We start from the raw sequence: 15,819 nt of genomic DNA, 5'->3' as shown, positions 1-15,819 counted from the left end.
GTATATCATTATTCACTGAAGTACATTTACTATTGCAAATTTAGAGAGAAGCTTGCAAGGCACACAAAGGTGAAAGAAATGTGCATGAGCAAGTAGAAATGGGTAGAGTCCAGAGGATTTTTATGCTCTTCAGGCATGACCCTCAAAGTTTTCTGAAAGGTACTCTGCCAGAGAACATCACCTTCTTTCTGATGGTACTTCTCTGGCTTCCTGTCTGAAGTGATGGCCCCATTTTCTATAATAATTATAACTGCATCTCTTCAAAGGGGAAATGAGGTTTTGTGAAGTGCATATTACTATATTTTCTCTCATGTTCATCTCATCAGCTCTCATGGATTAAATTATCTTCTTTGTGCAGATGACTCCCAAATCTATAGATCCAATTTCAATCTCTCTCCTGAGTTCAGTCCCATATTTCCAAATCCCTGCTTGATATATATATATATATATACATCATATAGATATATATACATCATATAGATAGATAGATAGATAGATATATTTGGATGTCCCTTAGGCATTTCAAACTCATCTGTCAGAACTAATTGACTTTCCCTCTAAACCCATCCCTCCTCCTAACTTCTCTATTTATGTCAGAGGTATAACTATTCTTCCAGGTACCCAAATTTGCAACCTAAAAGTCATCACTATCATTCGATCTCATTGACCTCCCATAGTCAGTTATCAAGCTTCTGTGAGTTCTGCCACCTCAGCATTTCTTGCATTCTTCCTCTTTTCTCTACTCATAGCACAGATACCCTAGTTGAGGCTTTCACTACCTTTCACCTGGACTACTGCATATCCTCCTCATTGGGACCCCTTCACCTAGGCTCTCTCTTTTCCAATTCATTCTTCAACTGCCAAATCAGCGCTGCTAAAGCACAAGTCTTTATCATGTCATTGCTTGACTTGAGAAGCTTCAGCAACTCCCTATTGCCTTTAGATTAACATACAAACTCTTGCCTTGCCCTTAAAGTCTTTTACACTCTATCTCTAGCCTATCTTTCTAAGGTAATTATACATGCTCACTCTCATGGGCAGCTAGGTGGCACCATAGTGCAGGAAGACTCACCTTTTTGAGTTCAAATCCTGCCTCAGACACTTCCTAGCTGTGTGATCCTGGGCAAGTCACTTAACCCTGTTTGCCTCAGTTTCCTTATTTGTAAAATGAGCTGGAGAAGGAAATAGCAAACCACTCCAATATCTCTGCCAAGAAAACCCCAAATAGGGTCATGAAGAGTCAAATGCAACTGAAATAACCGAACAACACTCTCATGTAATCTCCAGCATCTGAATTCATTTTTCATTTGAATTAGCATGGTGAATGACATACAGTTCTTGATAACATCTAGGCAGCTAGATGGTCTAGTGGATAGAGCTCTGGGCCTGGAATAAGGAAGACCTGAGTTCAAATCTGGCCTCAGAAACTCATCAGCTATATGACCCTGGGCAAAAATTATCTTTGAGGTCTATTCATTTCTATAATCCTATGTGAGCTTAGAACAAATGAAAAAGTCACACAGCTCCCTCAGTTTCCTCATCTGTAAAATGATCTGGAGAAGGAAATGGCAAACCTCTCCAATATCATTGCTAAGAAAACCCCAAATGGGGTCACAAGGAATTGGACACAAATGAACAGCAACAGGTTCTTGATATATGTTGTGTCATTGATTTTATGCATAATTTTTATAAGAATTATTTTAAAATTAATCATGAGAAAGTTTATGAAATATATTAATAACAGCTAAAGGAAGAAGAAAGATTTTATACCCTTTTAAAAGAAATTGATCTCAGATTCCTCCTCCTGGCATCCTTTTCCATATTTAAAAAACAGAAAACATATCTCTGGTGTTAGATAGCTTTCCTCTCCTTCGCTATAACCAAGATATACTTATGCATGTGTATGTGTACTTATATGTGTATGATCATACACATGTGCAAATGTATATATTCTATGTATGGATATGTTCTATAAATGTATATGTTCTTTTATAAGTCACATACTCTTCCATAGGAAAAAGCCTTTAACTTAAGTGTCATGTAACTACTGACATGTAACTATTCCAGCAATATTCATTTTTCTTAAAGATCTTACTAATATTTAACTGAATAAATGGAAAAGACAAAAAAAATCAATCCAGCAAAAAGAAGAATCTTTGGCAGAATTGTCTGGAAAGACAGAAAAACCTTCAACAGAATAGAGTTTTCATTCTGCTGTTTTTGCAGCAAATAATCTAGTATTTCAGACAGAATAAGAATGGATGTGTGTTATAGTAAACCAAAGAAAATATTCATAATTAGACATCTTTTTTAATATCCAAAGAAGTTTCTGGTGCTAGTGACTCATTCTCAGCAAAGCACATAAATTATGCTGTTTTTTAGTAGTTGGATGGGGTGCACTGATCCCTCCACACTCTCACATATTTTCGAGTGACCAAATTTGCAAGAAAGCTGACAGGTCTAGAAATGTAGGTGGGAAGATTAAACCTAACTGGCTCATACAGTGATCCAGTGGCTAATCTCATAAGCACTGAGCTATAAACAATTGAGTTAACTCAATCTAATAGATGATATAGAAAGAAGAAGAAAAAAGGTTCCAATGGAGATCCCATAGGGGCCAAATGACTGGGAAGCATTTTTAGGTCACAAGGCCTAAAATCTAAAATTTGGGGTTTGAAAGCTATACAGACAAGTGTCCATGCCATCTGGGACTGGTTCCTTCAAGCCTTGGGCCTCTCAGGGGCACAACAGCAAAAACATAACGTATAAAACATCTTATTTTCAATGTATATGTTTATATATTCACCCATGTTATACTTAAAATATGAATTTTTATATTCATACTGTATGCCTACTCAAGATAGTCATCCTTTTATAAAAAATACTTATATCACAACATTAAAACTTGAACCAAAAAATGACACCATCCTTTAAGTGTAAAGAGGAAAAGTGATCTTCAGTCTTGTAATGACATATCAATAATGCTACAAACTCACCAAATGGGTGACCCTTGGCACCTCATTTAGTTTCTCTTAGCCTCAGTTTCCTCAACTATAAAATGAGTATAGTAATATTATATTATCTACCTCATAGTGGTAATAAGGAAAGTGCTTTGTAAACCTTAAAGCATTTTTAAAACATAAGCTTTGATTATTATTATTAGTGAATCCACTAAAAGCATATTCCCTCTAAGAATAAGTCCTTTAATTTATGAAGACCTTCTGAAGTTTAAGATGTTACATAAACTGCAATACTTAGAGCATTTTAAAATGCGCTTATAAAAACCGTAGTTTATCTGAATATTGACTGGTCCCACAGTGCCCTCTGGTGGAAGCTTCATAACTGACTGCAGATTCCACAATGCATTGTAGTGCTGTCCACTCTCCAGCAAATTAATCGAATTTTCTTCTTCAGTCAAAAATATTTCCAAATCTAAGGGAGGAAAAAAAAAGTTGTTTCTTTTTTGCAAGGCAAAAAGTGACTTGCCCAAAGTCACATAGCTAACAAGTGTCAAGTGTCTGAGGCCAGATTTGAACTCAGGTCTTCCTGAATCCAGGGCTGGTGCTCTATCCACTGTGCCATCTAGCCACCTCTTAAAAAAAAAAGTTTCTAAAGCAATTTTTGCATGTCCACAAACACACCATCATGTTTTAGGGGAAAAAGAGCATTTTTTAAATGAAAAAGAAACTGAGAGTTCAGACCTTATTTCTATACTTTCTAGAAATTCATTCTGCTTTTTAGGCCTTGGAAGTACATTGAAGTTCAATTCAGCTTACCATTGAAAGTGTACAAAATGTTTGTACTGTAGAGTACAACCGTAGAGTAGCATAGTCGCAGGATGGTGTGATGAGGCCTGGTCTTATGTCTTATACAAACACTAACTGTGTGACTTCAGTAAAGTCATTTTACATCTCTGGGCCTCAGTTCCATTATCTTTAAAAGGAGGTTGGACTCCATTATCTTTGAGGTCAATTCACTTCTATAACCCTATGTGGGCTTAGAACAAATGCAAAAGCCAAACTTAATGGAAGAGTAAAGCAAGCCTTAATTGCTGGGTGAATATTATTGAGACAAATTAAACAGGTCAGAGAAAACCAGGGACAAATGTAGGATTTCCAAGGCCTGGAGTCACAGAATCCTCCAGGACAATGAAGATGCTGATGGTTAGCTCATTGTAAAATGGCCTAATGCTAAGGAAAAGAATATTTGAGGGGCATATTAAGGATCAGGAAGGACCTGGAGGGGTCAGAATGACCCGTGGAGCAGAAGCATATTTTCAATCTCCAACCAAATGAGATGATCAGGGGACCCACATCCAAAGATCAGTAAGACCTGGAAATGGAGTAGAAAATAGGATAACCAAAATGTTTCAGGGTTTTGTTTTGTTTTGTTTTTCTGGAAAAAGAACTAAAGATTCCCCTGGACCTGGCAATGGTGCCAACCAAAGTCTATCTACTTTGAGTACCATTCTTTAGTAGTGGTTGAGGGGAGGAGAGGAAAAAATGGGAAGTATATCGTTTTCCAGCCAAGACCATTTTTGTCTACACATTAAAATTGGGCTTTGATATTAGGACTCTGTTAACTCTTTTATTTATAATCATTTGTACCCTTTCCTTTAGTTTCCTGGAAAAATTCCAACTTTGTCTTGCTGGGGATGTAGAGGCAATATAGCGTAATGGGAAAATATTGGATTTGGAGTCCTAAAACTTGGGATTGAATCCTAGTGCTTCTACTTAATTGATCTTAAGCAAGTCACTTAGCACCTTAAGACCTCCTCTATAAAACGAGGGGTTTGGACTAGATTTTAAGGCTCTTTCCATCCTGAAATCCTAGGAAATAGTCACCTTTCATTAAGCAGAGGCTAATTTCTTTTAAGCTTAACTAGTTTTCTACTTTGGGCTTTGAGAATATAAGCTACAGGACAGGACAAGAGAGAAGAGCGAGTAAGTTGGAAATGTGCATAAATGAGGTTGATTATTTATGTCAGGCCTCCTGCAAATGGAGGGTGCCCTTGCATGAGCAATCATGGAGGAAAGGAGGAAGGGTGGAGAAAGAAGGCCGTGGGTAGAGAAAGGGTGTGCAGATGACAACTCCACTTACTTCATGATATACATCTACGGTTCCAGGCATTACAACACAGAGGAGCACCAGGGACTCTAGGCTCTGCCACTTTTATCTCGAGTGTCTTCCAGGTGCCTTAGCACACCTTCTTCTCCATAAGATATCGTTGATTGGTGCACCTGGGACCAAGACAGAAAGGATCTTACTTTTGACCCCAACTCGTGGCCAAGGTTATTTCTCTCAGCTCTCTTGGTTAGTCAGGAACCAAGAGCAGATTTGAAAAGGCATATTGATAAGGGTAGCAATCAATCTATGTGTAAATCTGTGTCAAGCTGAATTGAGTAAGGAGCCTGTAACTGTACCGTATCTAATTTGTATAGTTTGTACCCCAAGATTCTCTTGCAGTGCAATAAAAGAATTTGTCTACTTTAAGTGACTGAGTGGGCCCGTTCTTCTGGAAGGGAAAGGAGTATTACAGGAGAAGTGAAGGGGAAAGTCTTTGTTCCCAGAAAGCCAGCTTTTGGAGGATAAAATACTTGGAGCCCCTGACATCAGCAAAACTGGCTGAGGAATCGTATGTTTTACTGGCTACCATTTACATAACAAAGAGTTTATGTGTATGCTCAATACACTGTTAGGTATCCTGGGAGACATTTTGTCACAAGGACATACCCGAATTACCTACTGACATTCTGCCAAAAGATGACAGGTCCCTAGACCTCTTCTAGAAAGAAAGGGTTTGATTTTGATTTTGCAAGAACCCTGTAGGGGCAGGGTCTCAGAGTCAGGCCAACTTGCAACCTCGCCTCTGACACACACTGGCTATATGACCCTGGGCATGTCACTTAAACTCTCAGTACTCTAACGTTGTAAGTTGGAGGCATCCATAGGAATTGGTTGGCAGAGTTTCCTCATGTTCAAGCCTCCCAAATCAATGGAATCACAGGCTGAGTCCTTTGCCTATGACTCCATATTTGGGGGGAGTGCTCCTCTCACAGAAGCATGTGTGTTTCTGCTAGATGGGCCATTCTTTATCAGTCACAAAATCCTATGCAGAAAAAGTAAATTTATTAGTTAATAAGTAGCAGAATGTCTGCTTGCCAGGATGTTATGCCAGAAACAGACTCATGATAATAGACCCTCTTGGAGCAGTTACAGCAATAATAATGTTATTTTACAAAATTACTACTACTGTTTCCATTCACTGAATCATGCCGTGTAGGGGAATAATGTAATTGTTTATTACACCCCTCCCCCAAGCCATATAGGATGACCACAGAAACAGCTTCAAAAAAATATTTAGATCACCACACCAGGGATCCAATACCCATGACTGGAAGGGGCCTCAACAGCATGTATATATTGTATAGAGAGCGCGTGAGCATCAATATGCCTGAGAAGTTGGACTACATAATGCTCTTCCAACTCTGAAAGTCTATGGCTAACAGAACACAAGATGATCTACAATCAACATGCTTCTGATATTCTCATGCATAGCCAAATTATCTTTAATTTGGTATTTGAACCAAATTAAAGGAGTAGTGTCACAGTGGGTAAAACCCTGAAGTAGGAGGTCAGGGAACCTAAGTTCCAGTCCTGGCTTTTTTCCCAACAACCTTGCAAAGTAGATAGTGTGGGTTTTATTACCATTTGGAGGAAACTGAGGGCCAGAAAGTTTAAGTGACTTGTCCATGATCAAATTATTTACTAGTGTAAAGGCTGAGGTTCAAAAGAAGGTCTCCTGACTGCATCTGTGATGTTCTTTCCATTATGTTGCCTCTAAATATCTGGGTCACCTTAGGCAAGTCTCAACTTTTTTTCAGCCTCAATTTCCTCATCTATAAAATGAAGGGGTGGGAGGAGGCAGGTGGCCTCTGAGGTTCTGTCTACTTTAATGCTAGTTGTCTTTGTGCTTCCACTTTTTCATTGGGACCACCTTGGATTGAATCTTAAAATTTCCTAAAGTTAACATTGACATTCAAAACTTTTAGGGGGAGACTCAAGATTTTATATGTTGCCCTTTTGAGAAGAGCAGTGGAGCTGAACGATGAGGATTTGAATGGGAAGATCCAAGTTTTGATGTTCTCAGCTTCATCTGATAGATGCAGAATGCCTGGATGCTCTGCTTACGCTTCAGGCGGCGTGCTATTTCGATTGGCGTTTCTCCCTTTAAGTCCTTCACATTTAGAGCTGCACCATAATCAAGAAGTAGATTTATACAGCTGACATGTCCCATGGCTGCAGCAACATGAAGAGCAGTTCTTCCTACTGGTGTTTTGGCCAAACAACTAGCACCTGCAAAAGTAAATAGTCCATACTGTGGAGTTCTGTTTTGTTTCTTTGTTTGTTTTTTACCCAGGATGCAAAATAGCACATTCAGTAACACATTCTGGAACAACTGGAAAAACAGAATAGTACTCAAGTTCTTTAAAAACATCATCTTTTAAGATAGCAAAACCATAACACTAATGAACATCTTTCTTTTTTTTTTCTTTTCTAGTGGGGCAACTGGGGTTAAGTGACTTGCCCAGAGTCACACAGCCAGTAAGTGTTATGTATCTGAGGCCAGATTTGAACTCAGGTCGTCCTGACTCCAGGACCAGTGTTCTAGCCACTGTACCACCTAGCTGCCCCTAATAAACATATTTCTTAATAAAATGGTGAATTCCTTGCAGGCAGAAGCCAAGTCATAGAAGTCATAGATCTGCTGCTTTGGATTCTCACCTTAAAAGGGATGGACACATAATAGGGGTTTAATAAGTAACAAGGAGGCAGCTAGTTGGGTGGCTCGGTAGATAGTGTTGGGCGTAGAGTCAGGAAGGCCTGAATTCAAATCCAGCCTTAGATACTTACTAGTTGTATGATCCTGGGCAAGTCACTTAACCTCTGTTTGCCTTTATCCACTGGAGAAGGAAATGGCAAACCACACCAGTATTTTTGCCAAGAAAACCCCAAATGAGGGGTTGGACAGGACTGAACAACTAAACAACAACAACAAAGTACCAGTTACACAGAATTCTATTCAATTTGAGTCTTCTCTGTACAAGGCACTGTACTAGACGCAGAGCTGTATATGGGAGAGACGTCAGGGAGAACAGGGTAGTCAATAAATATTTTAGATTAAATGCTTAGAAACTTAATGCACATAAATTAGTCACACATTTTAATTCATTTTTGTTCATTTGTGGAGTTAAAAGTTTTAAATAGATTCTTGTAACGCATTGGTGTCACCAGTAATCTTTCTCAGCAAAAAATAAAAAAAAAATTGTTAGCCAAAATATTTTCCATGAGTTTAAGTCAGTTTCACTGTGAAACAACTATGAAAATTCCACTTAAAATATGACCAAAATTTCAAATGCATCAAAGTCTTCTGGGCTATGAAAATGCCTATTTTGTAATAAAATGTAAAAAAGTCTAGAATACTAAAGTACAAAAGGGTTTCTTGTTGTAGAAGTCTATAAAGTTATACGTAGAAGGAAAATAGGATTATCCTCCAGTCACAGGTTCACAAATTTTAGAAGTAGGAGGTATCTTTGAGATCATCAAGTTCAAACTCTCAATTTACAAATGAGAAAAATGGGGCCAAGAATGATGGGAAGTGGCTTGCTGAAGAACACTCAAGAACCCTGGTCCTTACTCCTAATCTAATGCTCTTTTCTACTACCTCCAGTACAAATAACAAAGTAACATCACTGTTACTTTTTATTAATTATAACTCTTATCTACATGACACTTTAGATTTGCAAAGTACTTTCTCCTCATAATCCTCATAAACTACTTATAAGGTAGTACAAGAATTATTAGCCCCATTTTACAGATGAGGAAATTGGAGCGCAGAGTATGATTTGAACAGTGTTGAAAAGTTATTAAGTTATTAGGAGGCAGGTCTCTGTGTAAAATCTTCTGAATCCAAGATCCTGGGACAACTAGATAGCATAGTGGATAGAGCACTGGGCCTGAAGTCAGAAAGACACATCTACCTGAGTTCAAAATCTGGCCTCATACACTGTGTGTATGAGACCCTGTGAGATTCTGGGCAAGTCACTTAACCCTGTTTGCCTCAGTTGCCTCATCTGTAAAATGAGCTGGAGAAGGAAATGGCAAACCACTCCAGTATTTTTTGCCAAGAAAACCCCCAAATGGGGTCATAAAGAGTTTGAAATGACTGAAAAATGACTCAACAACAAAAACTCAAGACCATCATATAGCAAATGGTCTTGGGAGAATGGACTCTGCTTTATTGTGTCTTTAATTCTACTACACCACTTCTGGAAGGCTTAAGGATTGCTTTGCATGGTCAGATAGCAACCATTGAGCCTCCATCATCTATCTATATTGATATTGCACTTGGTTTTCACCTCTAATACAAATAACTATAATATAAAATGATATGTAAGGTTATATGTTTTATTGTAAAGCTGAATTGTGAGCTCCAAATTCATCCATTAAGCACATAATGTGTACACAGGGCACTGTGCTAGGTGCTAGGGAATTTATTTCCAATCTGTGAACACGTATTAAATACCTACTATGTGCCAGGCACTATGCTAGGTGCTGAGAATACAAAAACAAAACAAGTCCCAGGTTAAAACATTAAAATGTTTTGAGAAGGTGAAGTTGCAGTTGGGCTGGGTTGAAGGTACTGGGATCAGATACACTTATACCCAAGCTAGTCAGTACCCGGCCAGGGCTGAAATCAATGCTGGGATCCTTACCTGGGAACCCCCAAAGTCTCAAAAGCCACTCTGCAACATGCAAAGTGAAGGGTAAACAGGAAGGCCAGAAAAATAATTAGTGTTAAAATAATAAAAATTTTAAATGTTTATAAAAATAATAATTTAAAAATAAATATTTTAAAATAAACAAATTTAAAGATTTAAATTTAATAAATAATAAATAAAATAAAATATTTAATATTTATAAATATGTAAATAAAATAAACTTTTAATAAATAAAATTTTAAAAATAAAATAAAAATTATAAAACTTAAATAAAAACATAAATAAAATAAAATTTTTTAATTTTTTTTTTAAAAGTCTAGTTGGGAGAACTTTAGTGGAAAGATAGTCTATAAGGTGGAGGCAGATAGATAGCTCAGTGAATAGAACATTGATCCTAGAGTCAGGAAGACCTGAGTTCTTCAAATTCTGCCTCAAATTCGTAATAACTGTGTGACCCTGGGCAAGTCACTTAACCTCTGTTTGCTTTAATCCACTGGAGAAGGAAATGGCAAACCACTCTAGTATCTTTGCCAAGAAAATCCCATGGGCAGTATTGGCATGCTTTGGTCCATGGTTTTACAAAAAGTAGGACATGACTGAACAACAACAGGCTATAAAGTAGGATAATCAAAATGTTCATATTTTATTCTTTCTGTCTCAAGTGTGACATGGAGATCATAACATCTCCCTCAGAGGGTTATTGTGAGGATCAAATGAGAGAATATCTGAAAAGTGCTTAGCACAGTGCCTGGCAGATAGTAGGCACTTAATGCTTATTCCCCCTCCTCGAAAGTCTGATGCATGCAATAAGAATTAAGCGACGTAAATTATAAGCTATGAGGTATTGATATTACCATTTTCTAGGAGAAAACGTACAGCTTCAGTATGGCCTTTATGTGCTGCAACATACAAAGCTATAAAAGCTCTGTCAGCTATCCATTCCTTATATTTCTCTGCTCTTAAAAGTGTAGAATGCGGAGTTCTGTAGAGAGAGTCTTCAGTAACACCTAGACAAGATAGCTGGCAAGAAAAATGGAATTACCGTGAAATAAACAAATTATGCAAAAACCTAAGAATACTTAATCAGTTTAGATACACTTATATTAGGAGAGGTGTTCAATCACCTATCCAGCAGTTTCTAGAAAAGAAGGCTCATGGTGGAGATAAATAAGTATAATGCCCTAAATGAAAGCTCAGAAAATACTCTGAAAAGGATAGGTGGTACTAAAAATAATAATAATAGCTAACAATAATTTAAATAGCATCCTATTACGTGCCAAAGGCTTTACAAATATTATCTCGTTTGATCCTTAAAACAACTCTAGGAAGTAGGTGTTGTTATCATACTCATTTTCCCATTGAGGAAACTTAGGCGAACAGAGGTTAAATTACTTGCCAAGGTCACACAGTTAGTGTCTGAGGCTTGGATTTTAACTCAGGTTTTCCTGATGCCAGGCCCAGTGCTCCATCTACTGTGCTACCTAGCTGCCTCGATTTGTATAATACTATGTAAATGTTTAGAAAATACTGATCTGTTTTGAGAAAGAGTAAAGAAAACTCATTGGATAGTCAGGGGAAAACAGTTCAAATCAAGAGATTGAACAGAAATATTATATAGCACCTAATAAACAGGAAGACTGACTCTTCTGTATTTAATTTTTATGTAAACATTTAAGGAAAAAAGCTTCAGAATATACTTCTCTAGAATTTATCTTTGCTTTATAAAGAATAACATTAATTTAAAGAAACATGAAAACACCTTACTAGCGTCCCCTTCCATTGCAGCCAAAACAAGTTCTTGCCATCCATCCTGATGCCAAATACACATTGAAAGAATTCCACCAGGAACAACATCATGGAACCCTAATGTGGAATCGTCCATCAAAATTCCTACAAGGAAATTCCCCACACGAAAGAATAAAGTATTACACATAAATTATTACACTGGATAGCTAAAGAGGTTCTCTGACATTTGATATTAAAAAAATTGTTTTGAATTTTGTAAATAAATCTCACTTGATGAATTTGTACAAATCAGCTTTATTGTACTTTACAGCCTTTTAAAATGTAATTTGGTTCATATATCAATAACAAAAGCCTAACAAAAGATAACAATGACAATTTTAAAACAAAAAATTTCAACTATACTATGGAAAGATGCAGAGGTCAGTAAAATCACTATATGAAGTGACTCCTTTAAAAGTAGATCTATTTAAAGGTATGTTAGAATAAAATTTGCTTACAGTATTATACTATTATACACTAAATTACACATAATATAAACTTATAAACTATGATTCATGTTATTAGCTGCTAATGGGATAACAATGTCATATTTTTCAAAAATGTTAGCCTATTAATGAAATGCTCACAAGGTCCAACCCAAATATAGCAACATGTGAGTGACTAATACTGGCATTTACCAGAGTTTGAATATGTAATGGACATTAGATCATATATGTAGATGTTAGAACAACATTTCTATATTAAATAGTTTGGACTTTAGCAGCATTTGGGGAAGGCTTCTATGAACTAATAACTTGAAGAGTGTTGCTTTCAAGTATATACTGTAACTTTCATTAAATGTTCTCTATGTCCTTGTGTTCTTGTTTTTAGTATTAAACTGCTTTTTCCTAAGTAGCACAAAAGTAAACATCAATCCAGTACAGATGCAATTATCATAAATTCCAAATGAGAAGAATGAAGTTCAGGGCAATATTGTACAAATAAAAACTACACCTACAGTGTAAGTTGCCAGAAACTTGGACTAAAGTAAGTTAGAATTGGGAATTAGCAGACTCATTAATTAGGGTCCTATTTACAGTGTCAAAGGATAATCATGAAATTGAATGAAGACCCTATCCCTTCACAAGAACTTTAAAAAATATATTAAGATTGCTTGATGTTCCCCTAAGGGGAAAAAAGGTACAAATAACAACTATTAATTTTTTTTAATCTTTAAAATATTTTGATATTTGACTGTGCTTAACATGTTCAGTCTCAAAAACTTTTTATATAGCACTTTAAAGTTTAAAAAGCATTTTCCACACACCAACCCTGTGAAATAAGTTATACAAACATTATTAGCCCTATCTTTTCTTTTACAGCTGAGGAGACTGAGAATCAGAGAGGTTAAGTGGCTTGCCCATAATCACAGTTACAATTAGTAAGTGGCAGAGCCTAAATTCAAACCTAAGCCTTCTGACTTCAAGTTCGGTAATTTTTTTTTTTTATCAATAGGCCATTTTGCCTCCATATTAGCATTATCAACATCCTTCAAAGGATCCAAGGGCATTTCCTTCCCTACCCAAGCTTCTTGAGGGCAGGAATTACTCTTTTTTTTTTGTCGTGTCTCCAACACTTAAATGTTTGCTGAGTTAATTTAATCAAGTGTGAATGCTTCCTCCCTGCCATAGTTTTTGAGTTTTATAAGCATGTGAATGCTTAGATTACAAGTATGCATTCCAAGCTGTTGCAGTACTAGCAGCTTTTCCAGCTAGGTTGGAGCCGTCAGGGCTTTCCGCCAAAGCTTCTGAGCTGCTAGGATCACGTCCACATCAAGATGAGGAATCAGAATTCCACCTTAGAGGAAGATATTAGTAACAAAGTAAAACATTTTTAAAACGAAATAGATTCCACCGATTCAAAAATAGAAAACTGAAATTTCTCCTTTAGGGCTTCTTAAAAACTTTTCAACTTATTTCAATGTCTAAAAAAGAAAAAAGTCTGCATCAAAAAGATTAAAAATTAAGAGAAACATTTGGCAAGACTACTTTGCTGTTCACCCATCTTTCTCTCTGTTATGTCCTCATCTCTGCAAAAATCAGCTCTTCACATTCCCCTGGCCCAGTTTAGAGCCAAAAGGCTTTTTTTTTTAAACTTCCATGCTTCCTTGAAGCCTCTCGTATCAATGAGAGTGGGGAGAAGATGGATCATGTGCTCAGATTCCTAGAATTCTGGCAACATTGAAAGGAGAAAATCATGGTCCCCAAATTTATTTGAGACACTTAAAGGTGAAGGAAGCCATCACGTGATTTGGGATCCTGAACCTGGACAGGATTGTGAGATCTGATTAGGTATTTGAGGTCCTAAACCCCAAAAGCAGGATCTGGGGTCTAGGCTATAAATAGGATGAGAGCGGGGATAAGATCCTGGGGGCTAGGAAGAGTTATGGTGCGATGCAGGGGTCGTCGAGATTGGGGGCTGGAGGTCCTGGTGTCGGGCAGGATGTGGGGGCTTTGGGGTGCTGGTCCTAAGCAGAGGAGGCCAGTTGGGGATGCTCGCAGAGGAAATGCAGGGTGGACGCCCAGAAGGGTCGCGTCCCGGGCGGGCTGCACGCGAGGCGCCACCTTGATCCAGGTACAAGATGCGTTGGAAGTGGAAAGGAATCCCGGCCATCAGATCTAACTCCTCCTTCAGCTCCCGCACGGTGGTGTCGCCGTGGCAGCCGGACAGCCGGTAAATCTCTCCAGTCTCTTCTAGCCGCACTCGCAAAGAGAACCACTTGCTGAGATTGGGCGAACGGCTTTGCGAAGACAGTCTGTGCCGCCAGGAGGAGCGATGCAGCCCGAGGCCTCGTGGGGGCGCTGGAGAGAACTGCAGCGCCCCCGGCAGCGGCCCCCGAGCCAGCATCCCAGCGCTCTAGCGCAGCAGCAGCTGCCGCGGTCCCACCCCCACCCGACCCTGACGCCGACCCCCCCCAGCCTGACCCCACCCCCACCCCCACCCCGAGCCTGGGCCTGTGCCCCAGCCTACACTGGGGTCCCCCGCGCCAGCGCAGGGCCAAATACTGCAGGCACCGCCCGCGTTGCTAAGAGCAACGGGAGCCCTCTCCCTTTTGGGGCCTTATGAGGAGAACACTGGAGCACGCGCCTGCGGGGTCGGGGGTGGGGAGAGGAGCTGCGGCGAGGTGGCGGACGGGGCCGGGAGGCGGATGGGGCGCTCCCAGCTTGGGCCAGAGCCGAGCCCGGAACCACGCGGGATCGTGGAGCTAAGAGGAATGCATGCCATGGGCCACCCGCTGCAGCCCATTCTTCAAATAACCCCGAAGAATCCCCCGCCCTCCCCCCATGTGAGCCCCTCCAGGCCAGGAATGACCTTTCTGCCTTTGTGTTCCCAACACTTAAATGTTTGTGTAATTGATTTAGTCGAGTGTGAATGCTTGCTGCACACCTAGTTTTTTGAGTTGCTGTGACCAAAATAAAATAACCTGCTGTCTGGAATAAGCCTTTGCCCACTTAGGGGGCCCTTGGGTCACAAGCACACATTCCAAGTGTGTAGAGGTATATAGTGAGAAGATAGGAGTGATGTAGGTGTCCCCAAAGTCGGGGAAGCCGAGGCCCAGACGGGGACCTTGCCAAAGGGCACCCAGATAGCTGGCATCAGGGCTTGGGCTGGCACCAATTGCTGATCCTCCTTTGGAAGGTCTAAATGACTGAGAGAGGACCACCCCTCCAGCCCCCATTGTCACAGGACAATCTGTTTGCTTTACCTTTATAGACATGGACAATAGAGGCGACCTTGAACTCCTGGGGCATAACCTCCTCTTGTCATGGAAACTTTCAGTCAGCTTTTGTATAAACAATGGACCTCCACCCCACCCCACCCCCACACACACACCTTATAAATCTCAGCTGGAATAGAATCAGCACCAGGTGCTTAGCCAGGAGAGGATGCTGTTGGAATGCCATTGAAAAACTCTTCCTCAGTTGGAAATTAGGCTAGAGAGGGACTAACTTCAACCTGAGGTAAACAGTCAAGGGCTTCAGTATTATTGATTGATGATGGTCTGTTGAGAACATTATGGAAGTGTTCAGCTCATTTTTCCAAGATCATGTCCTTATCACTAATCAATGTGGCTCCATCAGCACTGAGTAGTTGAAATGTACCAAATGCCTTTGGCCCATAAATAACCTTAAGGGCATCATAAAAGCTCTTTGGAGTGTTACTAGCAGTGTAAAACTGAATTTCATCTGCCATCTTACTAAGACAAGAATCCTTCATCTCCCTAAGCTTCCCTTGTACTTTACTTTTGATG

The 15,819-nt window shown here is 39.2% G+C and overlaps 1 protein-coding gene across 1 annotated transcript; it reads right to left on the bottom strand.

Annotated features, from left to right (window-relative positions):
- Positions 1 to 7,060: 7,060 nt before the first annotated feature.
- ANKRD60 (ankyrin repeat domain 60) lies at positions 7,061 to 14,414 on the bottom strand. Its single transcript, XM_027848534.1, has 4 exons — positions 14,132 to 14,414; positions 11,542 to 11,672; positions 10,637 to 10,802; positions 7,061 to 7,356 (listed from the first exon to the last, which is right to left on the bottom strand). Exons 1-4 carry the CDS (start codon positions 14,412 to 14,414, stop codon positions 7,061 to 7,063), a joined length of 876 nt encoding a protein of 291 aa, XP_027704335.1.
- Between the last annotated feature and the right edge of the window lie 1,405 nt (positions 14,415 to 15,819).

The sequence above is a fragment of the Vombatus ursinus genome, unplaced genomic scaffold, assembly GCF_900497805.2.
Source record: "Vombatus ursinus unplaced genomic scaffold, bare-nosed wombat genome assembly UNPS02000580.1, whole genome shotgun sequence".
NCBI lineage: Eukaryota > Metazoa > Chordata > Mammalia > Diprotodontia > Vombatidae > Vombatus > Vombatus ursinus.
The sequence above is the reverse complement of the archived record's forward strand: the minus strand, read 5'-3'. Positions and strand labels throughout refer to the sequence as shown.

What these genes read in the sequence shown, in the direction of transcription:
- ANKRD60 (XM_027848534.1), bottom strand. Translation starts at nt 14,414, where the DNA reads ATGCTGGCTCGGGGGCCGCTGCCGGGGGCGCTGCAGTTCTCTCCAGCG. An exon ending in TGGAAGGGGACGCTAGTAAG is followed by an intron (nt 10,803 to 11,541) that starts GTGTTTTCATGT and finishes TTTTCTTGCCAG; the next exon opens with CTATCTTGTCTAGGTGTTAC. An exon ending in ACGTTTTCTCCTAGAAAATG is followed by an intron (nt 7,357 to 10,636) that starts GTAATATCAATA and finishes TTACTTTTGCAG; the next exon opens with GTGCTAGTTGTTTGGCCAAA.